Below are 24,120 nucleotides of genomic sequence, written 5' to 3'. Positions count from 1 at the left end.
CAGAAGTATTGAAAATAACTTGCTCCTCATTTTACCCCTCCCCAGATTTTTTATTTACCATTTGTGTATATTATGAAATGGAAACAAATTAAGAAATGGGTGGGTCTGCCCAGGCGAAGTGAGATTTTCTTATCATCCCATGTGAAGTAAATTTAAGCAGTTTCATACTTGCTGACCTCAAACTGTCCACAATTCAGCATGAACAATCAGTCTTACACAAAGGCCATGCATGTGGCAGATGAAGGAAGTGAAAAACAGCCCACTAGTGCTCTTCTAAGATTAGAGTTAATAGGCATTGTTGGGTAGAGTAGAAGAAGCTTTACTCTTCATCTGACCAACGTTAAACATAACTTAGGGATCGTGTCTGATACTGAAAAACACAGAAAAGAATTCTGTTCCCTAGAAATAATATCCTATGTCTCATAGAAAATAATTTAATACAACTTATTAATTCAAAACAATAAAAGAGTAAGATGGTAGGTGTAAGAATTGTTGATGTTAGTTTCAGGTCGATGCAATTGCAGGATGCATATGCTAATTAACTAGATATAAAATGAGGTTGGAGATTGTCCATATTCTAGCAATATGCACTTTGTCATTTCCACTGCTGCTTTGCTTGTATGTTTTATGAGATACATTTTTTTATGATGTAGAAATGCCACCTTGATAATCTGAAAAGCACAGGCTGTTGCAGGGTTACATTTTTAAAATTCCCTAAATGAATAGGTCTATAGAATCAGATCATGTAATCTCCATCCAATGTCACCAACAGTCTAAAAATGAATCAGTAACCATTAACAAAACATTGTTACACTGCCAGCAGTTTAGCCCAATAACACAAGTATATCCTGTGTGTAAGTGCGATTTCATAACATTGTTGTTTTGGTAGTACAAACATCCTATTGCAAGGGCAAGGCCAGTAACATTTCCTGTACTGATTGGACTTACATAGAACCTGTCTCTTATCCCTCTTCTTTTTAATTTAGGTTCCTGAGCAGTTTGGTCCAGTGAGGACAGTAACTGAAGGAAGGGGAGAAGTGTTACTCATTGGCACAACAAGGAATTTCATTATACAAGGCACTTTATCTGGAGACTTTCAGCCAATAACCCAGGTAGGAGTAGGTGACGACAAAATATGCCCACTTTAAATATGCCTACTTTAAATATGCCCACTTTATCTCTTCAACTTCCTTGGGTTGCTGGGAAGAACTTTCGTAAATCATTATTGTAAACGCAGCTCTAGCACATAAACCATGCTCACTCCTGCCCCTGATTAATCCCCATTGTAAATCACTCATGTGGAACCCACTACAGTCAACGTGGCCATTTAGACTTGAGATTTATACCCATCTATTTTGTAAAGCCCAGAACAGGTTGGCTTTCTGGTTGTGTGATTATCCTCGGCTGTGGTATAAAACTGCAAAGATAACGAGCAACAGTCTGAATTTCAATTGGCACTATTGTACTTAATTTCACTGCAGTTGGAGAGGCACCTTTTTCCTTTTATTGTTCTTCATACACAGTGGCCAATGAATCTTCATAGCAATCAATAATCAATGACATTTGAACACGTTAGTGAGCAGTCAACTGTAGTCTATTGTGGAGAATTGGTCCCTCTTTGTGCAGGCTGTCCCTTTGCAATCCTCTTGCCCAAAGAACCCCTTTATAGCTAAGGAAAGTATTGAGCTTCTCAAGCACAGAGTAAACTAGCCATTAATATCCCCTGCCCCCGTATGTTATTTTTGGAATGTTTTTTCACTGAGCCAAAAATTGAGTATGGCTAAATATAAGATTTTGGAAAATCTTGTCACAGTAAATAAAGTACTGTATTTTATATTCATCACCCAAGGTTTTTCCTGCATTCTTCCTAATTTGATCTCTGATTGTTTTTATTGCTTCTACACTATTTGTAGGGTCACACAGATGAGCTGTGGGGTCTGGCCAGTCATCCAAATAAAGAACAATTCCTAACATGTGGGCATGACAAACATATTACTCTCTGGGATGCTGTCGCTCACCAGACCATATGGAGCAAGATCATAGAGGTACCAAGTCGTCAATATCTTCACCCTCCAGATTTTTTTAAAAATTGGAAAACCTAGGTAAATGCCTGACACAAAGAAAGGCAAAATATGAGATTAATCAAGAAATTGTAGTTAGATGCCTTGAACTTTAAAAGAGGAAGAGAAGACTGAGGGAGGTAAGGGTTTTCAGAGTTTTCAGATTCAATATAGGAGACAGTGTGATGAATCTTAATTTCAACAGGGTGGTGCACTTGGAGCTTAGGACAAGCAAGACAGGAAAGTTTAGAGGTAAAGGAATTGAAAGCAGTGAGAGTTCAAATAAATAATTTTGGTCAAAACAGTTCAAATGATCTTTGCCTTGTAATTGGAGAACTTTTACGAGTGGAAATAAAGCAGGTCTTGACACAGCAGGGTTAAGATATGGTTGTAACATAGTTTAATTATTAAAACACTGTAATTGTAAGGAAATGTTTGCTTAACAGGAAACATTCCACCTACATAATTACTATACATGTTTAAACAATTGAGATTTACAACCCCTCAGCACTGTGGGGTTCAATTAGTCTATTACTAACAGTCTGTGCTTCTGAATATGTTTCCTCCAAACTGTAGGACCCAGCTCAGTCTGCTGATTTCCATCCGTCAGGATGTGTTGTTGCTATAGGAACCCAAACTGGAAGGTACGTGTGAACAAGTGACTGCTCCATCAGTCAGACTAGACTGTGCAATGCCATTTGCTATTTTGTTTCACTTTTTTTTATTAATGCAAGCTCACGGTAAAATAAAAATATTAAGTTAGTCAGGAACAGATCATGTCCCTACAGTTAAAGTTACAAAAACGACTATTTCATTCATCATTTATAATACATGTTGGGTGGAAAAGGGAGGAATTGATCAAGAAAGGGTTTAAGGTTTTTGCTTTAGTGAGCGAGTTATATGTAGCAATAGTGGAACCTATTGGTGAGCTAAGGAATGAGTCATATATTTGTGCTAAAGGGCCATTTTCACATCTGTGTGATTTTTAACTACAGATTAGTAGTTTGCACTGCTAATGGGAATATGGTTAATTTGGATGCGCCTTTCATATGGAACCAACTGATATCCAGTGCATGTGCCTATTTTAATTGGACCGGTAGAGGTGTCAGTACCACATGTGGCCCCCTCTCGGAGGGTACCACTAATGAAATAGTCTAACCCGAGTTCCAGTCAAACTGAAAGAAGCGTAACGTACACAAAATCAGTGTCTTGTTATTGTGATCAATTACACAATTAACTTCTTACGATGGCAGAAGTGGATTTTGCATGTGAATCCTTTGATAAATGGAACAATTCCATTTTCACCAGGCTATCCCAGAACAGACTTCAGTGATATCTTAACGTGCAGGAATCGTTCTTGCAAAAGTTGATAGGCAATCTGGCTAGTGCTGCACTTGGGGATGTTCGAGACACTTATTTAGGAAACACTCAGCTTCAATGGTTTGATTTGTTTCATTGACAGGTGGTTAGTTCTGGACACTGAATCAAAGGATCTGGTGACTGTTCACACTGATGGAAATGAACAGCTGTCTGTCATGCGCTATTCACCAGGTACCCACCACTTTTAAAAAGTTTAATAATAGTTTACCCCATGAATTTTATTTTACTGCCTTGCAAAAGCAAAGAAGAAATCATCCCACAACTATTTTTACACTGACTGGTGCGACTTCGCACAGCTTCAGGTTCATAGCTGTGCAATGTGAAGTTACTATTCTCACTTTAAGACTGATTGTTTTTAATATGTTCTAGCAGCTGAGCTAGAAATAACCACTCACCGCTCTACAGATTAAGGCCTAGAAATTCACTAGCCTTAGCGCCGCTTTTGAGGCGCTAGAGGGACTAGCGCCAGAGTTATGGCCAGTTTAAAAATTCCCTGGGGGCCTAAATCGGCGTTGCACCGGTAGCGCTGCGCCGGCACCGATGACGTCATCGGTGTGCGCAGCGTCCCGGTTGCCGTGGTAACCTGCCCGAACTCCGAAATTGAGTTGCGGCCGCCTCGCCCGTGGCAGCCGCAAGCAACGTTCTGGCAGAGGTGCCTTACTCCAGTTTGCGCCGGCGCATTAAAGGCCCCGCGGCGGCCGGCCACTTTCCCGCCGGCCGCCTGCCCGCAGCTCCCTCCCCGGACTTCTCCCCCCCCCCCCCCGGAACAGATGCAAGCCCGGCACTTGTCCGAGGTGCCGGGCTCATTTTTAAGCTGATTTGCGCGGGCCGCGGCCGGGTGCAGGCAGCTCCTCCTTAACGGGAGGAGGAGGCCTGCACGTCCCCAGCCTGCCGCACCGCATCGGGTGCCGCAGCGCCGGAATTGCGGCGCGAAACGGCAGTTAGCGCCGATGTACCGCCGCAAAGACCCTTCAGTAGCGCCGGCAGCCGTTTGGGCGCGGCGCCACTGAATTTTTGGCGCGCGCAGGGTACTTAGCGCCGGCACTAACTTCCGGCGCTAAAGCCCTGGCTAAGCCAAAACCCAATTTCTAGGCCTAAGTCTCCCGTTTACATCAACAATCGTTGCTTTTGTCGTGGAAAAAAATTAAACCTTTATTTAAAAGGAAAAATATGCATGGCTATGGTGAAAGAGCAGGGGAGTGGGACTAACTGGATAGCTCTTTCAAAGAGCCGGCACAGGCATGATGGGCTGAATGGCCTCTTTCTGTGATGTATGATTCTTTTTGTTAAACTCAGTTTCAAAATTTTCCAATCTGTGTCCCTCTACCCGCCACCCCCACCCCCCACCACCCCAAGAGCTTGATTTCTAATCTTGGCAAGAAAGTACCACTTAGATGTTTATCGGACTATATTTTCCAGTATGTATATTTTTGTTCCTTGTCCGCTTCCCGTTAAAAGTTTTTCTATCCACTTCTTTGCTGCATCTTCACATCATGATGCTTTACCCTTGAGGGCAGGACACGTCACATCGGCAACTTCTCTACTACTGCTGTGAGATTGTGTAACAAATGGCTGACAGGCGGTATATTCGATGGGATAGGACCATGCTTCATTTCCGGCTTAGCTGAGAGCTGACCAATCTTCTCCAGGCAGGGTCGAGGAGTCTGAATGTCAAACTTCTAGAATGCCTTGCTTGGGAATCACTGTTCTGTCACTTAAGCTTTTGATTTTGTATTTGCTGGTACTGAGGCTGCATTAGTCCAATTTTTTAGTTATTATTTATATTTTAAAAAGTCCTCACGTTTGTTCAGCAGCTCTGTTTCAACTATCAACCTCCAAACTAGTTGACATTTAATATTCCTAGGCTCTGTTGTATTTTTATTTAGATCATTGCTTGTGTACTTTGCAAGTGATAATGAGGTGCATGATACAGTACAGACCTCAGAACTGACTATTGAGCCAAGGATAGCCTGACTGGTAACTTTTTACCAAAGGCTGTGAGGGAGAATTGTACTATTAGTATTTAAATAAATATGTGTATTCACCCGCATCTTAATTAGATCTTAAAAATGTTTTTATTTGAATTAAAAATGCAGGCCTTCAATTTTTGCCTTTGCTGACAAAATCAGACATAATTATGATCAAAATATTGAGTCCGACTTTAGTAAGTCATGGATACGCAGTGACTGAATGCGACCCATCCTCTAACATAGATTCAAAATGGTGGGCCTGGTGAAGGATGATTTTTGGGATAGTAAGATTTAACATTTTCAACTGATATTACAGTAGTATTAGTAATGCCTACCAGTAACATTTTATTTTAATTGTGTATTTTAAGAAGGATATTGTACGTTTTAATTTAATTTAATTCTATTATCAGTTATCTATTCTACTTTGTGCTTTGTTTTTTGTAGAGGGAAATTATTTAGCAATTGGCTCCCACGATAATTATATTTACATCTACACCGTCAATGAAAATGGCAGAAAATACAGCCGGGTTGGCAAATGCTCAGTAAGTTGCCGTTAATCTCATTTGAAGTTTATTGCATATTTGTTCTGTGTTATAATGGTGGTTTGTTAAAACAGTGGGGGTAATTTTAACTTGAGGCGATAATGTAAACTGGGCAATAGCAGATCGGGCACCTGTTATACATTGCTCCCGATTCAATGGAAGTGACGATCAGGAGGGGTGTATAACAGGCGGCCGATCCAACATCACTCCATTTACATTATCGCCAAAAGGTAAAATTACCCCCAATCAGTCTAAACTCAGCAGCCTTTATAATTCAGTAGGAAATTTCATAATTCAGTCAAAGGACATTGATGACTGAGCAGAGCTTTCCTTATCAGCATAAGGTGCTACAAAGATTTTTAGACTACTGTGTAACCTTCAATTGCATACAATTATAGCAACAGCTCCATAGAGGCAGTTAGTTAAGTATAATCATAACTGACTTACTATATAATCTAGATGTCACCTTCTCTTCCCCCTCATAGGGTCACTCCAGTTTTATCACCCACCTTGACTGGTCGGTTGATTCTCAGTATTTAACATCTAATTCCGGGGACTATGAGATCCTGTACTGTAAGTATTACATTTGTTAGATTCTGAATAAAAGTTAGTTTGATTTGGAATTTGTTTTTAAAGGACAACTCATACTATTAAAAACCGAGTGACCTACATTGGCTCCCGGTCTGGCAATGCCTTAATTTAAACATTTTCAACCTTGTTTTCAAATCCCTCCATGGCTTCACCCCTCCCTATCTATGTAACCTCCTTCAACCCTACAACCCTCCGAGATCTCGGCGTTTCCCCAATTCTGGTCTCTTGTGCATCCTCAATTTTAATTGTTCCACCATTGGCGGCCCTGCTTTAAGCCGCCTAGGCCCCAAGCTCTCCGCCTCTCTACCTCTCTCTCCTCCTTTAAAATGCTCCTTAAAACCTACCTCTTTGACCAAGCTTTTGATCACCTGTCTTAATATCTCCTTATGTGGCTCATGTCAAATTTTGTTTGAAAACGCTCCTCTGAAGCACCTTGGGACGTTTTACTACGTTAAAGGTGCTATATAAATGCAAGTTGTTGTTGTTGAGTCTTCTGGTTCGGGCTTTTAACCAAGACTTTCTGTCTTATATTCATGGGAAAGAGGCAATTTCCATAAGCAGATCAATTCTGCTATGATCTGAAATCTGTGTCTATGTGTTATCATGTCCAGCTTTAACAAATAGCCTCTATTTGTAGTAAACTGCAGGTCATGTGGGATGCCCACCATATTCTCCTGTCTCTCCCTGTATCACATCATCGGACCAATGCATACAAGCGTAAACTTTTAGATTTCTTTAAAGGATACATAATACAAAGAAGCCAAAAGATAGAGTGAGACACTGAAACAGTGCAAACTTAAAAACGTAGAATCCTTCTTGAAGGGGCTAAAAGAGCAGGGTGGATATTAACTAGGAGTGGATTAACTAGGCGTGAAACTGCTCCAAGAAGTTCATTTCCTGCCTGCCAGTGGCAGCAGCAGACCACGGCACTTCTAATGGTGGGCTTCATTTATATGTTCCATCCATTACGCCGATCCAGCCTAAAGGCCTTAGAGGTCAGAACTGTCCATCATCCATGATTAAAGACTGAATAGTAGGAATTCATTATTGCACAGAATACTGATGAGTAGGTTCCTACATGCCATCTTAGTCTCTAGAATCAATTCATTACTTGACTATATATAAATCATATAGTACCTAAACCAAAGCCCCAATATCCCAAATAATTCCCAGGTCAATCAAGCTCATCTGTGCCCATAGCAGACTTGTCTCTGATCTATCTTTTGTATTTCAGTAAGGATGCAGGCTTATATTTTGACTATTTCAAAAATATGCGATACGAAGTGCAGAAATCTCCCACTTCTTCACATGGAGCACCAGCTCTGCTGTTCCCAGTCACCATATAACTTGACCAGTGGGTAGAATGAATCACTTTCCATTTTCCCCTTCCCACCCAGAAGAATGCCGTGCTACTGGGAGGTCTTTTTATTATTCACTCTTGGGATGTGGGCGTCGCTGGCAAGGCTGGCATTTATTGCCCATCCCTAGTTTCCCTTGAGAAGGTGCTGGCGAGCTGCCTTTCAGTTAGTGAGTTGAGATTTGAACTTTGATTCTGCCAAGATGTCTCCAACTGGAGTTCCTGGACCACATAAAGTTAGCACTTGGTCTTGTTAAATCCGTGTATCTTGATGTATGGTGTCCTTCAATAAATAGACAGAGACTGCAGATAACAAACAACAGGTGTTTACAGGATGAGGGTTACTCTAAAACTACAGTACAGATCCCTACTCAGGGTTTATATACAGGTGTGGTTCCTGCCGGTACTACAGTATACAGGAGCTGTAAAAAGTAGTTCTCCCCTTAAAGGTACATACACTACAATTCCTCCCCTTTTAGATTAACAGTACCATAACATTCATTTAACAATTAACACTTTTAACATGCAACATTAACTGAAAATAGTCCATTTATAAATTCAGTCTTTGGGGCGGCTTCCTGATCCTTTCTGGATAGCGCCTTTCCTGAGTGTCTTGCTCTTGGTGCGGAGGTGATTCTGGCCCCCTGTCGTCGGTTGGTTCATCAGCTTCCGATGCTACTGTTTCTGGGGTAGATGCTACCTGTATGTCGGGTTCATCACCAGGTACGCGAGACCTGGGGTTGACTCGCTCCTGTGACTCTAGGATCAGGTCGACATGGCGTCTCACAATGTTCTCCCCAACATCCACTGTGTACATTAGTGGCCCCTGCCGTGTGCATATCGTTCCTGGTTGCCATTTCTCTGTTCGGTAGTCGCGGGCCAAGACTGGTTGCCCTACATTGAAGCTCCTTGTCGGCTTCTCATTGATGTGCTGGAATTGCTTATTCTCAACATCTCTTCGTACATTTGGTCTGAGCAAATCCAGACAAGATCTCAACCTTCGGTTAAAGAACATCATGGCCGGGGTCTGGTTGGTGACTGCTGTGTCGCATTTCTGTAGGCTAACAGGAAATTGTCCACCTTATGCTGCAGTGGAATGTCGTCATTGCACATGGCCCTTACTGCTTTTTTAAAGGTTTGTACGAACGTCTCAGCCAATCCATTTGTGGCTGGATGACACGGGGCGGATGTGTAATGCCTTACCCCATTCCTTTTCATGAATCTTCGAAAGTCTTCGGACACAAACTGTGGTCCGTTATCAGAGCAAATCTGCTCTGACAAGCCGTTCCTGGCAAATATGGTCCGTAGGACTGCAATAGTTTTCTCCGTGGTGGTGGAGGACATTTTGATCACCTCAGGCCATTTCGAGTGCGCATCCACGGCTATTAAAAACATTGAGTCCATGAATGGACCAGCAAAATCAATATGCACCCGTTGCCATGGAGATGAGGGCCACTCCCATGGGTGTAGAGGGGCATGTGGTGGTGCATTTTGGACCTTCTGGCATCCTGAGCAGCTCTTTGTCAGGTCCTCGATTTGCTGATCGATCCCCGGCCACCACACATAAGCCCTAGCAAGGTTTTTCATTTTCACCCCTCCCACATGGCCTTTGTGAAGCTCATTGAGCACTCTCATAGAGTCATAGAGTTTTACAGCACAGAAAGAGGCCCTTCGGCCCATCGTGTCTGCGCCGCCCATCCATCCCTGTCCAGTCTAATCCCATTTTCCAGCATTTGGTCCATAGCCTTGTATGCAATGGCATTTCAAGTGCTCATCCAAATGCTTCTTGAATGTTGTGAGTGTTCCTGCCTCTACCACCCTTTTAGGCATTGAGTTCCACATTCCAACCAACCTCTGGGTGAAAAAGTTCCTCCTCAAATCCCCTCTAAATCTCCTGCCCCTTACTCTGAATCTATGCCCCCTTGTTATTGACCCCCCTACTAAGGGGAAAAGTTCCTCTTTGTCTACCCTATCTATGCCCCTCATCATTTTGTACACCTCAATCAGGTCCCCCTCAGCCTTCTTTGCTCCAAGGAAAACAACCCCAGCCTGTTTAGTCTTTCTTCATAGCTGAGGCGCTCCATCCCAGGTAACATCCTGGTGAATCTTCTCTGCACCCTCTCCAAAGCAATCACATCCTTCCTATAGTGAGGCGACCAGAACTGCACACAGTACTCCAGCTGTGGCCTCACCAGCGTTTTGTACAGCTCCATCATAACCTCCCTGCTCTTATATTCTATGCCTCGGCTAATGAAGGCAAGTATCCCAAATAACAACAGAAAATGCTGGAAAAACTCAGCAAGTCAGGCAACATCCGTGGAGAGAAATTTGAGTTGACGTTTCGGGTTTGACCCTTCTTCAAAACTGGAGAGAAAAGGAACTAGATCGAAGGCAGGGCTGCGATCGGACAAAAGAATAAAAGAACCAAAAGAAGTAAAAGAGATTAGAAGCTAGACGAGATGGTAATAGGCTGTGATTAGGTGTAAAGTGTACTGGCAGGGTAAAAGATAGCTGCCAGGTGTGAGAGAGAAACAAAAGGAAAGGGGGGGGGGGAAGGAAAGGAGTGGAAAAATATAAGTGAAAATGAAATAGGGGCCGAGGTTATGATCTGAAATTGTTGAACTCAATATTGAGACCGGAAGGCTGCAGAGTGCCTAATCGGAAGATGAGGTGCTGTTCCTCGAGTTTACGTTGAGCTTCCGTGGAACAGTACAAGAGGCCAAGGACGGTGAGGTCCGAGTGGGAATGGAGCGGTGAATTGAAATGACAGGCGACCGGAAGCTCGGGGTCACCCTTACGGACTGAACGGAGGTGTTCCGCAAAGCGGTCACCCAATCTGCGTTTGGTCTCCCCAATGTAGAGGAGACCGCATCGTGAGCAGCGAATACAGTATACTAGATTGCGAGAAGTACAAGTAAATCGCTGTTTCACCTGGAAGGGGTGTTTGGGGCCCTGGACAGTGGGGAGGGGGGAGGTATAGGGGCAGGTGTTACATCTCCTCCGCTTGCACAGGAAGGTGCCAGGCGAAGGGGAAGGGCTGTTTGGGGTGATAGAGGAGTGGACTAGGGTGTCTCGGAGAGAGCAGTCCCTGCGGAATGCTGAAAGGGGAGGGGAGGGGAAGATACGTTTGGTGGTGGGATCACTTTGGAGGTAGCGGAAATGCCGGAGGATGATCCGTTGAATGTGGAGGCTGGTGGGGTGAAAGGTGAGGACAAGGGGAACCCTATCGTGGTTCCGGGAGGGAGGGGCAGGGGTGAGGGCAGAGGTGCGGGAGATAGAACTGACACGGTCGAGGGCGGTGTCAACCACGGTAGAGGGGAATCCTCGGTTGCGGAAAAAGGAAGACATGTCTGAAGCACTGGTGTGGAAGGTGGCATCGTCGGAGCAGATACGGCGGAGGCGGAGAAACTGGGAGAATGGAATAGAGTCCTTACAGGAAGCGGGGTGGGAGGAAGTGTAGTCCAGGTAGCTGTGGGAGTCAGTGGGCTTGTAGTAAATATTGGTCGATAACCTATCCCCAGAGATGGAGACGGAGAAGTCGAGGAAGGGAAGGGAAGAGTCAGAGATGGACCATGTGAAGGTGAGGGAAGGGTGGAAATTGGAGGCAAAGTGAATGAAATTGTCAAGTTCGGGGCGAGAGCAGGAAACGGCACCGATACAGTCATCAATGTATCGGAAAAAGAGGTGAGGGAGGGGACCCGAGTAGGACTGGAACAAAGATTGTTCCACATAGCCCACGAAAAGGCAGGCATAGCTAGGACCCATGCGGGTACCCATGGCAACACCTTTGATTTGGAGGAAATGAGTGGAGTTAAAGGAGAAGTTGTTCAATGTGAGAACAAGTTCAGCCAAGCGGAGGAGGGTGGTGGTGGATGGGGACTGGACGAGCCTCTGTTCAAGGAAGAAGCGGAGTGCCCTCAGGCCATCCGGGTGGGGGATGGAGGTGTAGAGGGATTGTACGTCCATGGTGAAAAGGAAGCGGTTGGGGCCAGGAAACTGGAAACTGTTAAAGTGGCGGAGGGCGTCCGAAGAGTCGCGGATGTAGGTGGGAAGAGACTGGACAAGGGGAGAAAAGATAGAGTCAAGATAGGAAGAGATAAGTTCCGTGGGGCAAGAACAGGCTGAAACGATGGGTCTACCAGGGCAGTCCTGTTTGTGGATCTTGGGAAGGAGGTAGAAGCCAGGAGTCCTCCCCCCGCACAACTGACCCTTTCTCCCGCTTGCAGAATTCCCATTCTACCTGGACCCCTCCCCCTGGCCTCTTACCCTCTCTAGATCTTTTCATCGCTAACTGCCGCCGTGACATCGGCCGTCTCCATTTCTCTGCTCCCCTCACTCACTCCAACCTACCTCCCTCTGAACTTGCAGCACTCCATTCTCTTAGATCCAACCCTGACATTGTCATTAAACCCGCTGACAAGGGTGGTGCTGTTGTTGTTTGGCGTACTGACCTCTACCTAGCGGAAGCTGAACGCCAACTCTCCGACACCTGCTCCTACCTCCACCTGGACCATGACCCCACTACCGAACATCAAACCACCGTTTCCAAGACTGTCACTGACCTCATCTCCTCTGGAGATCTTCCCCCCGCTGCCACCAACCTCATAGTTCCCCAACCCCGCACAGCCCGCTTCTACCTCCTTCCCAAGATCCACAAACAGGACTGCCCTGGTAGACCCATCGTTTCAGCCTGTTCTTGCCCCACGGAACTTATCTCTTCCTATCTTGACTCTATCTTTTCTCCCCTTGTCCAGTCTCTTCCCACCTACATCCGCGACTCTTCGGACGCCCTCCGCCACTTTAACAGTTTCCAGTTTCCTGGCCCCAACCGCTTCCTTTTCACCATGGACGTACAATCCCTCTACACCTCCATCCCCCACCCGGATGGCCTGAGGGCACTCCGCTTCTTCCTTGAACAGAGGCTCGTCCAGTCCCCATCCACCACCACCCTCCTCCGCTTGGCTGAACTTGTTCTCACATTGAACAACTTCTCCTTTAACTCCACTCATTTCCTCCAAATCAAAGGTGTTGCCATGGGTACCCGCATGGGTCCTAGCTATGCCTGCCTTTTCGTGGGCTATGTGGAACAATCTTTGTTCCAGTCCTACTCGGGTCCCCTCCCTCACCTCTTTTTCCGATACATTGATGACTGTATCGGTGCCGTTTCCTGCTCTCGCCCCGAACTTGACAATTTCATTCACTTTGCCTCCAATTTCCACCCTTCCCTCACCTTCACATGGTCCATCTCTGACTCTTCCCTTCCCTTCCTCGACTTCTCCGTCTCCATCTCTGGGGATAGGTTATCGACCAATATTTACTACAAGCCCACTGACTCCCACAGCTACCTGGACTACACTTCCTCCCACCCCGCTTCCTGTAAGGACTCTATTCCATTCTCCCAGTTTCTCCGCCTCCGCCGTATCTGCTCCGACGATGCCACCTTCCACACCAGTGCTTCAGACATGTCTTCCTTTTTCCGCAACCGAGGATTCCCCTCTACCGTGGTTGACACCGCCCTCGACCGTGTCAGTTCTATCTCCCGCACCTCTGCCCTCACCCCTGCCCCTCCCTCCCGGAACCACGATAGGGTTCCCCTTGTCCTCACCTTTCACCCCACCAGCCTCCACATTCAACGGATCATCCTCCGGCATTTCCGCTACCTCCAAAGTGATCCCACCACCAAACGTATCTTCCCCTCCCCTCCCCTTTCAGCATTCCGCAGGGACTGCTCTCTCCGAGACACCCTAGTCCACTCCTCTATCACCCCAAACAGCCCTTCCCCTTCGCCTGGCACCTTCCTGTGCAAGCGGAGGAGATGTAACACCTGCCCCTATACCTCCCCCCTCCCCACTGTCCAGGGCCCCAAACACCCCTTCCAGGTGAAACAGCGATTTACTTGTACTTCTCGCAATCTAGTATACTGTATTCGCTGCTCACGATGCGGTCTCCTCTACATTGGGGAGACCAAACGCAGATTGGGTGACCGCTTTGCGGAACACCTCCGTTCAGTCCGTAAGGGTGACCCCGAGCTTCCGGTCGCCTGTCATTTCAATTCACCGCTCCATTCCCACTCGGACCTCACCGTCCTTGGCCTCTTGTACTGTTCCACGGAAGCTCAACGTAAACTCGAGGAACAGCACCTCATCTTCCGATTAGGCACTCTGCAGCCTTCCGGTCTCAATATTGAGTTCAACAATTTCAGATCATAACCTCGGCCCCTATTTCATTTTCACTTATATTTTTCCACTCCTTTCCTTCCCCCCCCCCCTTTCCTTTTGTTTCTCTCTCACACCTGGCAGCTATCTTTTACCCTGCCAGTACACTTTACACCTAATCACAGCCTATTACCATCTCGTCTAGCTTCTAATCTCTTTTACTTCTTTTGGTTCTTTTATTCTTTTGTCCGATCGCAGCCCTGCCTTCGATCTAGTTCCTTTTCTCTCCAGTTTTGAAGAAGGGTCAAACCCGAAACGTCAACTCAAATTTCTCTCCACGGATGTTGCCTGACTTGCTGAGTTTTTCCAGCATTTTCTGTTGTTATTTCGGATTTCCAACATCTGCAGTATTTTGCTATCGCAAGTATCCCATATGCCTTTTTAACCACCTTATCTACCTGTTCCGCTGCCTTCAGAGATCTATGTACATGTACACCAAGGTCCCTCTGACCCTCTGTACTTCCTAGGGTCCTACCACTCATTGTGTATTCCCTTGCCTTATTTGTCCGTCCAACATGCATCACCTCGCACTTTTCAGGGTTAAATTCCATTTGCCACTTTTGCGCCCAACTGACCAACCTGTCTATATCGTCCTGTAGCCTGAGGCTTTCCTCCTTGCAATTTACCACCCCACCAATTTTCGTGTCATCTGCAAACTTACTGATCATCCCTTTTACATTCTCATCCAAATCATTTATGCAGATCACAAACAACAAGGGACCCAGCACCGATCCCTGAGGTACCCCACTGGACACAGGCTTCCAGTCACAAAAGCAACCTTCGACCATCACCCTCTGCCTCCTGCCACTCAGCCAGTTTAGGATCCAACGCGCCAAGGCACCCTGGATCCCATGGGCTCTTACCTTCTTGACCAGTCTCCTATGCGGGACTTTGTCAAAAGCTTTACTGAAGTCCATGTAAACCACATCCACAGCATTTCCCTCATCCACCTCCCTCGTCACCCCCTCGAAAAATTCAATCAGATTTGTCAGACATGATTTACCCTTGACAAAGCCATGCTGACTATCCCCGATTAATCCTTGCCTCTCCAAGTGGAGACTAATTTTGTCCCTCAGAATTTTTTCCAATAATTTCCCTACCACAGATGTTAGGCTCACTGGCCTGTAATTCCCTGGTTTATCCCTGCTACCCTTCTTGTATAATGGTACTACATTAGCTGTTCTCCAGTCCTCTGGTACATCCCCTGTGGCCAGAGAGGTTCTGAAAATTTGTGTCAGAGCCCCTGCAATCTCCTCCTTTGCCTCCCACAGCAGCCTGGGATACATCTCGTCCGGGCCTGGGGATTTATCCACTTTTTGGCCTGCTAAAACCGCTAGCACCTCCTCCCTCTCGATGCTAATATGTTCAAGTATGTCACAGTCCCCTTGCCCGATTTCTATGTCTTCATCGTCTTTCTCCATAGTGAACACAGATGCAAAAAATTCATTTAAAACCCCGCCTACATCATCTGGCTCTACACACAGATTGCCACTTTGGTCCCTAATGGGCCCTACCCTTTCCCTGGTTATCCTCTTGCCCTTAATATACTTATAAAACATCTTAGGATTTTCCTTTATTTTGCTCGCCAGTGTTATTTCATGGCCCCTCCTCGCCCTCCTAATTTCTTTTTTAACTTGGGTGGAATTACCACTCGGGATCCACACATCAAGGTCCCCTGGCATACTGACAGCTGTTCTCTTCTGGATGAGAATGCTGGCAACAGTGAGTCGCCATGTGTTGGCCATCCCTTCACCGTCAAGTCATATACCCGAGACAGTGTCGGGTCATTTCGGGTCTCCTTCTCTATATCAGCTTTAGTTACTGGCAAGCGTTCAATTATAGTCGAATAAAATATTTCGACAGGGTCCACTGCTGGTGCTTCCTCCGCAGTAGGCAGTGGCAGGCGTGATAGCCCATCAGCGTTTCCATGCTGTTTCGTGCCCTTATACTCGATTTCATATTGGTTCGCCCCTAGAAAAAGGGACCATCTTTGTAGCCGTTGCGCAGTCATCACCGGAACGCCCTTCTTTGGATTAAAGATGGAGACAAGTGGTTGGTGGTCAGTCAGCAAGGTGAACTTCTGCCCGTGCAGATAGTGGTTGAACTTTTTCACTCCCCACACTAGGCTGAGGGCCTCCCTGTCAATCTGGGCGTAGTTACGCTCGGCTGAGGTTAGTGACCGAGATGCAAAGGCTACTGGCCTCTCCGAGCCGTCCGGGAATTTGTGCGACAGCACCGCTCCAATGCCATAGGGTGATGCATCACATGCCAACCGAATTGGTAGTGCTGGGTTGAAATGAGCCAACACCTCTTTTGATGTGATCAATTCTTTGCACTTCTGGAAAGCTCGTTTACATTCGTCATTCCACTTCCATGGTACCCCCGTTTGCAGTAGGGTGTTCAGTGGGTGTAGTACTGCAGACAAATTCGGCAAGAACTTATGGTAGTAGTTCACCAGCCCGAGGAACGACCTCAGTTGTGACACATTTTCCGGTGCTGGAGCCTTGACTACTGCCTCAATCTTTTCAGGGGACTTATGTAACCCCTCTTCATCAATAACATGGCCACAATACGAAATCTGCTTCTGGAAAAACTCACATTTGTGGCGATTAGCTCGGAGCCCATATTCCTTCAATCTAGTGAGCACCTGCTCCAGGTTGGCGAGGTGATCACTGTCATTATCGCCCGTGACCAGGATGTCGTCCAAATAACACTGGGTCCCTGGAATCCCTTGCAGGACTTGATCCATTGCCCTTTGCCAAATAGCCGGAGCTGATGCTACCCCGAACACCAGCCGGTTATATTGGTAGAGACCTTTATGAGTGTTGATCGTGCGGTACTGTTTCGAGGCTTCTTCTACCTCCATTTGCAGGTACACCTGGGCCAGATCAATCTTAGTGAAGCGTTTCCCTCCAGATAGCGAGGCGAAAATATCTTCAATCCGCGGAAGCGGATATTGTACAGTGTGAAGGACTGGGTTCACTGTCACCTTAAAGTCCCCACAGATGCGAACCTTCTTTGGTTCCCCAGGCGTATTACTCAACGACCTCTTCATTACAGGAACGATGGGTGTAGCCCACTCGCTCCAGCCCACTTTGGATAGTACTCCTGAACGTTCCAAACCTTCCAGCTCTGCTTCGACGGCTGGGCGGATCGCATAAGGTACCGGTCTGGCCTTAAAAAACTTTGGGCATGCATTTTCCTCTATTTTGATCATCGCTGTTATGCCTTTTATTGTTCCGAGTCCCTCCTGGAACACTTCTTGTGCGTCAGTTAGCATTTTTGACAGTCGTCCAGGTGTGACGTCGTCATCCTTTTTGGCATCTACAGTCAGTGCTTGTATGGAATGCCAATCTAGCTGTATCTTCCGGATCCATTCACACCCTAGTAGTGGTGGTCCTCCATCTGGCAATACATATAGGTCCATTTTTGGTGTTTCCTTGCCGTTATAGATAACGTTCACCCTTACTTTTCCTTTGGGGTAGACTTTTTGCCCCGTGTACGTCTTCAAGACAATCTCCGTATCTCTCAAGGGTATATGTGAGAATAGCCGCTTGTAGTCCCTTCGGTTTATGACTGTTAGGGCTGATCCTGTGTCCAATTCCATTTTCACTTGGACTCCGGCTATCTTGAGCGTGACCCAGATAGTTTGGTGATCCTCCGTTTTGATCACATTATGTAGTTTCAGACAACCCAGCTCCTTGCTTCTGGAGTCTGTATCACTCTTCAGTTCATCTGAACTACTGTCCGTCACCTTATGTACCTTTTTGTACTTCTCCTGTGGGGATTTCTTGCTGCTGGTTTTCTTTTCCGACCTGCAGACTCTTGCTATGTGTCCTACTTTTCCACACTGCCTGCACACTTGGTCTTTCAACCAGCAATCCTTATGGTCGTGTGTTGTTCTGCCGCAGCGATAGCACTTCACTGTTCCGTATGTCATGTCATTTGTGCCATATTCTTGCGGTCTCCATTGTATCTCTGCCATGCCCCGTGCTGCTGCTTCGTGTGATACTGCCATGCTGAAAGCCTTGTCCAGCGTAAGATCCTTTTCTGATAGAAGCCGTTTCTGGGTTCCTTCACTTTGAAGCCCACACACAAACTTGTCCCTTAAAGTATCTGCCAGCCCCGTTCCAAACTGGCAGTGTTTTGATAGCTTTTGCAGTTCCGTTAAAAACTCAGCATTACTTTCATCTTTATGTTGGTTCCTTTTGTGAAACTTAAATCTTTCCGCTATCAGCAGCGGTGTGGGGTCTAAGTGGTCCTGTAGTATTGACACTATGTTTTCAAAATCCTTTTCCGCTGGCTTCTCTGGGGTTACTAGGTTTCGCAGCAAGCCATACGTTTTTGCACCCATTGAATTCAACAATACCAGCGCTTTCCAGTCATCTGGCACTTCATTCGCCTTGCAGTACACTTCTATGCGTTCGACATATGTCGTCCAATCTTCGACTTCATTGTCGAACGCTGTGACACTGCCACTCTTCGGCATCCCTGGGTGTGGTTAGACTGGCTCAAAATGGCGTCTCCCGCGCTTTCCCTTCTCCGCTGCAGCTCAAACAAAATGGCATCTCCTGCGCTCTCCCTTCTTCACCGCTGCGGCTCAGATGGCGTCTCCTGCGCTTTCCTTTCTTCTCCGCGGACGCTGCTCGGCCCTTGAACACTGGCTGCGCTCTGCGCGTTTTCCTGCGCACCTCTCTCATTGCCGCCACTCGGTCCTGAACCCCAGCTGTGCCCTGTGCGCTTTACCCTCTCTCTCTTTTTTTTTTTTTTTCCGTCGACGCCGCTCCGTCTTCAACCCCGGCTGCGCCCTGTGTGCTTTACCCTCTCTCTTACCCCGTCGACGCTGCTCGGCCTTTTTCTGTGCTGTCGGTCGGCTCCAGCCGCCGCTGTCCGGGAAGGGTCTGCGCCATACCTGTTGCCAGCCCGTTGCGCTGGATCGTCGTGACTGGAGAACCAAGCCCAGCTCTCAACAGCCTCCTCTGCGATGCTCAAGTCTTCTCTGGATGGTTGACGCCCGTATTTCTGGACTCGGCCTTCTTGTTTCACTGTTCTCCAGGAGCGAATCCCTGGGAGGTGATGCAGAGTTGCAGGTAGGTTTGAATCCACTCGTCGCCAATGTTAAATCCGTGTATCTTGATGTATGGTGTCCTTCAATAAATAGACAGAGACTGCAGATGACAAACAACAGGTGTTTACTGGATGAGGGTTACTCTAAAACTAACAGTACAGATCCCTACTCAGGGTTTATATACAGGTGTGGTCACTGCCGGTAGTACAGTATACAGGAGCTGTAAAAAGTAGTTCTCCCCTTAAAGGTACATACACTACAGGTCTGCGTCCAACAAAACGAGACATTTGACAACGAAGAACTCCTGCAGACTGTCACTGCAAGGCATTTTGAATCAAGATGTGTTGAGAGTGGAGGTCCATTGGTTTATTGCAGACTCTTGCAGTTGCACTGATTTTTATTAAACAATTTCTTTTATCTGTTCGACTTATTATTTTAGTGGTCCTGATGAAAATAAGGGAACGTTCACACATATGAAAATTTTGGAAGGATTACCTTTAGTTCCAGTTGACCCACTCCTGCTGTTTATGGGAAACCTTTTCCATCTACTCTATCAAGGAGAGGAAATAAATCAACTGGTCCTAACAATAGCACTGATGTAAACAAGTTATATTGTAATATGAGATGCTAATCCATTAGCAGTTTGCGACTGGATGTTATTACTATAAGGCATAGCAGCTTTGGAGTGGATGGTTGTTCTTTGAGTGATAAGCAGGGTGTAAAATTATGATGGGCCTGCTATGTCTCCCGTGATGTCTCTGTGTCTTTCTTCCCTCAGCTCTATCTTTTCTCTCACGAATCTTCTGCAATGCCCGAATCACCCCTGTTATGTTCATTAATAAATAGACATTCTTATTATGAACACAGCTAGCTTTTGCTAGTTACTTTACTGAGCACATGTGGACTAGGTACTGTATCTGTAGAGGCTTCCATCTTGACTGCTGCCTTGTGGGTAGCCTAGTGCCTCATGGGTAATGTAGTCTTGATATCATACAGCTGGGTAGTGTAGTCTTATACATACAGCTATATACAGCTCTACACAGCTCTATGGCTCCACCTAGTGTCCACTATAGAATGGCATGTTATTGATCATTACATCCCCCTTTCTTTGAGGTTTAACAAAATCACTATCAATCAACTTTCAAGAAAACAATAAAGATAATATCAGTAACACTTTTGTTAGTGCTCTATAAACATAAACATTTTCAAAACAGTCAACACATTTTCAAAGCTTTACATTGTACTCAAAAGATTAAGTCTATCAGGCTCTTTTACTTCACGTGTGGATCTTTTCAACACGGGTAAGTCTGATGTGTCTTCATGAGATTGTTCTGGCGGTGAATGACAAGATGCAGTTGCGGCATTGTCATCAATCTGCTCTTGAATAGTCTCTTGTGTTTTTAGGGGGGAACGGCGGTTCCTCCTGAGAATCTGTCCTTCCTCAGTTCTAACAGTGTATGACCTTGGTCCTACTTCCTCAAGAACTGTAGCTTTCCTGTTCCATGCATCCGGATTGACTTGTCATAGTATGATTTCTGTTTCAGCTTTAACAGTTGAAGTCTCTGTCTCAGTTCCTCACTTTGCTGTTCTTTTGCACAGCAGGGTAGCGTGGCGTGCAACTTGCGACCCATTAGTAGTTCAGCAGGTGAAGAACCACAGTCTAAAGGTAAGGCTCGGTAGCTCAGCAGGGCGAGATAAGGATCAGACTTGCTTTCTGCCACTTTCTTCAGTAGCTGCTTGAGAACTTGAACACCTTTCTCTGCCTTACCATTTGACTGAGCATACAAAGGACTGGATGTGATGTGCTGAAAGTCATAATGTGTTGCAAAATGTTGCCACTCCTTACAGTTGAAGCACGGACCATTGTCGCTAACGGCAATCCTGGGAATTCCATGTGTGGCGAAGATGTGGTGCTTGAGAGCAGCGCCATCTCAGGATAGTTAGAATAGTAGTCAATCACTATTAGATAGTCTTTACCATTTAAATGAAAAAGGTCCATACCAACCTTTTGCCATGCTGCTGTTGGTATGTCAGCTACTATCATTGGTTCCTTTGCTTGTTTGTTTTGGTGTTTCTGACATGTCTCACATTTGCCTATCATGTTCTCAATGTCCTTATTTATGCCAGGCCAATAAACAGTGTCTCTTGCTCTCCTTTTGCATTTTTCAATTCCGAGGTGTCCCTCATGAATCCTTTTGAGCATGTCTTGACGTAGAGCCTGTGGAATGACTATTCTGTTCTGTTTTAGTAATAGTCCACTTGCGACACTCAATTCTGACCTTATGTGAAAATATTTTGGACAGGAACCTTTTGGCCAACCATGATGAATGTTCTCTATTACTGTTTGTAATACTGTATCTTTTACTGTTTCTTCTGCTATTTGCTTTGATTTTGTGTCTGACACGGGCAGCGCAGCAGTGACCATACTCACATGAACATCCACGTCTTCTTCAGTAGAGCTCACATGACTCATTGTGGGTGCTCGGGATAGTGCATCTGCTAACACTATGTATTTGCCTGGTGTGTAGATCAGTTCAAAGTCATATCTTTGCAGCTTCATCATGAGTCGTTGAATCCTTGGAGACATCTCATTCAGTTTTTTTTTATGATGGCAACCAGTGGGCTGTGGTCTGTCTCAACTGTGAAGGTGGGAAGTCCATATATGTAGCCATGAAACTTTTCTAGTCCAACTACCAAGCCTAGACATTCCTTTTCAATCTGGGCGTATCGACACTCAGTATCAGTCGTAGACTTGGAGGCATAGGCAACAGGCTTCCAATCTTCACCCTCTGCTTGTAGCAAGACCGCACCTAGGCCATCTTTTGATGCATCCGTTGACACTTTGGTTCTTTTTGTTGGGTCAAAGAAGGTGAGTACAGGTGTGGTTGTCAGCACTGTTTTGAGGTTTATCCACTCTTGTTCATGTCTTTCTGTCCATGCGAACTCATTTGTTTTATGTAGCAGGTCTCGCAGACAGGCTGTCTTGGCTGACAAGTTAGGAATGAACTTTCCAATGAAGTTTATCATCCCCATGATGCATAGCACTCCTTTTTTGTCAGTGGGTTGGGGCATTTTGAGTACGGCGTTTACTTTTTCCATATCTGGCTCTATTCCTTTACCAGATAGATTATCTCCTAGGAAAGTGACTTCCTGGACGCCAAACTGACACTTGGCTTTGTTGAGCTTCAGTCCATTCCGGCGTATGCTCTGTAGCACTTTAGTCAGTCTCTCATTGTGTTCTTTCAGTGTGGAGCCCCAGATGATGATGTCATCAACATAGACCCGAACTCCTTCCAGACCTTCAATTATGTGTTCCATGGCTCTATGAAAGATTTCAGATGCAGATATTATCCCGAAAGGCATTCTGAGGAAACAATACCTGCCAAATGGTGTGTTGAAGGTACAGTATTTGGTGCTCTCTTCATCCAGTTTTAGTTGCCAAAATCCTTGTGAGGCATCGAGCTTTGTAAAGTATCTGGCACCTGACATTTCACTGGTGATTTCTTCTCGCTTGGGAATCTGGTAGTGTTCACGTTTTATGTTTGCATTTAAGTCCTTTGGATCCATGCATATTCTTAGATCATTGTTCTTTTTCTTTACACATACCATGGAGTTAACCCAGTCTGTTGGCTCTTCGACTTTCCTGATGACTCCTAGTGTGGTCATTCTGTCCAGTTCATTCTTGAGCCGGTCACGCAGGTGTGCTGGAACTTTTCGTGGAGCATGTACCACTGGCTGAGCATCCTGCTTTAGCTGGATCTTGTAAGTGAATGGTAGAACTCCAAATCCTTTGAACACATCCTGGAAATTATTCACTACAGAATCCACCGAGTCATCTGGTCTGCTTATGGCACAGTTTATACGGTAGACCCTTTTGACCAGTTCTAAGTCCTCACAAGCTTTGTCACCCAGTAGTGAATCAAGCCTTTCAGCCACAACAGAAAACATGAGATGATGCACTTTGTCTTTGACTGTCACTTTAAGTCTGCATACACCTAAGCTATCTATTTTCTGTCCATTATAGTCCTTCAGTAGTACTGGCCTTTTCTGTATTTTTGGCTTTTCTTTCATATTGTTAATGTCACTCATACTGATTAAGTTTGCTTTTGCCCCAGTGTCGAGTTTCAAGGTAACTAATGCTCCATTTACCTGCAGTGGGATCATCCATTTGTCCTCTTTTACTGCATTAACTTTATGTTCAGCATTGTCCATTTCTGAGGGCTGCACATTTTCTGTATCCTTTTTGATATTGTCACATGACACCATTCCTACAAAAAATGACTCACTTAAATCAGTGTCCTCAATTACATTAACTCGTTGCCCTTTCTTAGTTTGTACTTTTGAAAAGCATTGTTTGGCAAAGTGATTCTTTCCATTACACTTTGTGCACATTTTTCCAAACGCTGGGCATTCTCTTAACTGATGTTTGTAACCGGAGCGTTTACAATTAAAAATTTCATCCTCCGATTGCTTTTCATTTCTGTTCTGCCCATGTTTCTTCCCCTTATAGGACACAGCACTGACAGCAGCATTATCACTCATTACAATCGCATCATTATTGATTTCACTGAAAGTCTTCGCGTGCTTTCGAGCTAGCTCGCTGGCTTGGCATATTTTCACCGCATTTTCCAAATTTAGTTCGGTTTCTCTCAACAGACGTTCCCTGACTTTTTTATCATGAATACCAAACACAATCTGGTCACGAATCATGGATGCTATGAGCTCAGAGAAATTACATGTCTGTGCTTTCAGTTTCAGATCAGTTATAAAGCTATCAAAAGTCTCATTTTGCTGCTGTGTCCGAGAACAGAAGATGTATCTTTCATAGGTCTCATTCTTTTTGGGAGAGCAATGTGCATCAAATTTTTTTAGCACATCTTCTAATTTTTCTCTGTTCTCCACTGGATTAATTGCAAATGTATTAAATACCTCTATCG

General features: G+C 45.4%; 1 protein-coding gene across 13 annotated transcripts in view; it reads left to right on the top strand.

The window, feature by feature from the left end:
- Positions 1–24,120, top strand: part of eml1 (EMAP like 1) — a 310,966-nt gene that overhangs the window by 262,142 nt on the left and 24,704 nt on the right. For all 13 annotated transcript variants that reach the window (XM_086003007.1, XM_086003002.1, XM_086003006.1 and 10 more), the window contains 6 exons: positions 987–1,112; positions 1,914–2,045; positions 2,637–2,704; positions 3,523–3,611; positions 5,855–5,952; positions 6,438–6,525. In XM_086003007.1, the coding sequence (XP_085859133.1) occupies positions 987–1,112; positions 1,914–2,045; positions 2,637–2,704; positions 3,523–3,611; positions 5,855–5,952; positions 6,438–6,525 (601 nt within the window). The remainder of the gene's footprint in view (positions 1–986; positions 1,113–1,913; positions 2,046–2,636; positions 2,705–3,522; positions 3,612–5,854; positions 5,953–6,437; positions 6,526–24,120) is intronic.

The sequence above is a fragment of the Somniosus microcephalus genome, chromosome 12 (assembly GCF_052327205.1).
Source record: "Somniosus microcephalus isolate GS21.2 chromosome 12, FLI_Smic_1.0, whole genome shotgun sequence".
In the NCBI taxonomy this organism is placed as follows: domain Eukaryota; kingdom Metazoa; phylum Chordata; class Chondrichthyes; order Squaliformes; family Somniosidae; genus Somniosus; species Somniosus microcephalus.
Note: the sequence above shows the minus strand (reverse complement) of the source record. Positions and strands in the feature narration are given on the sequence as shown.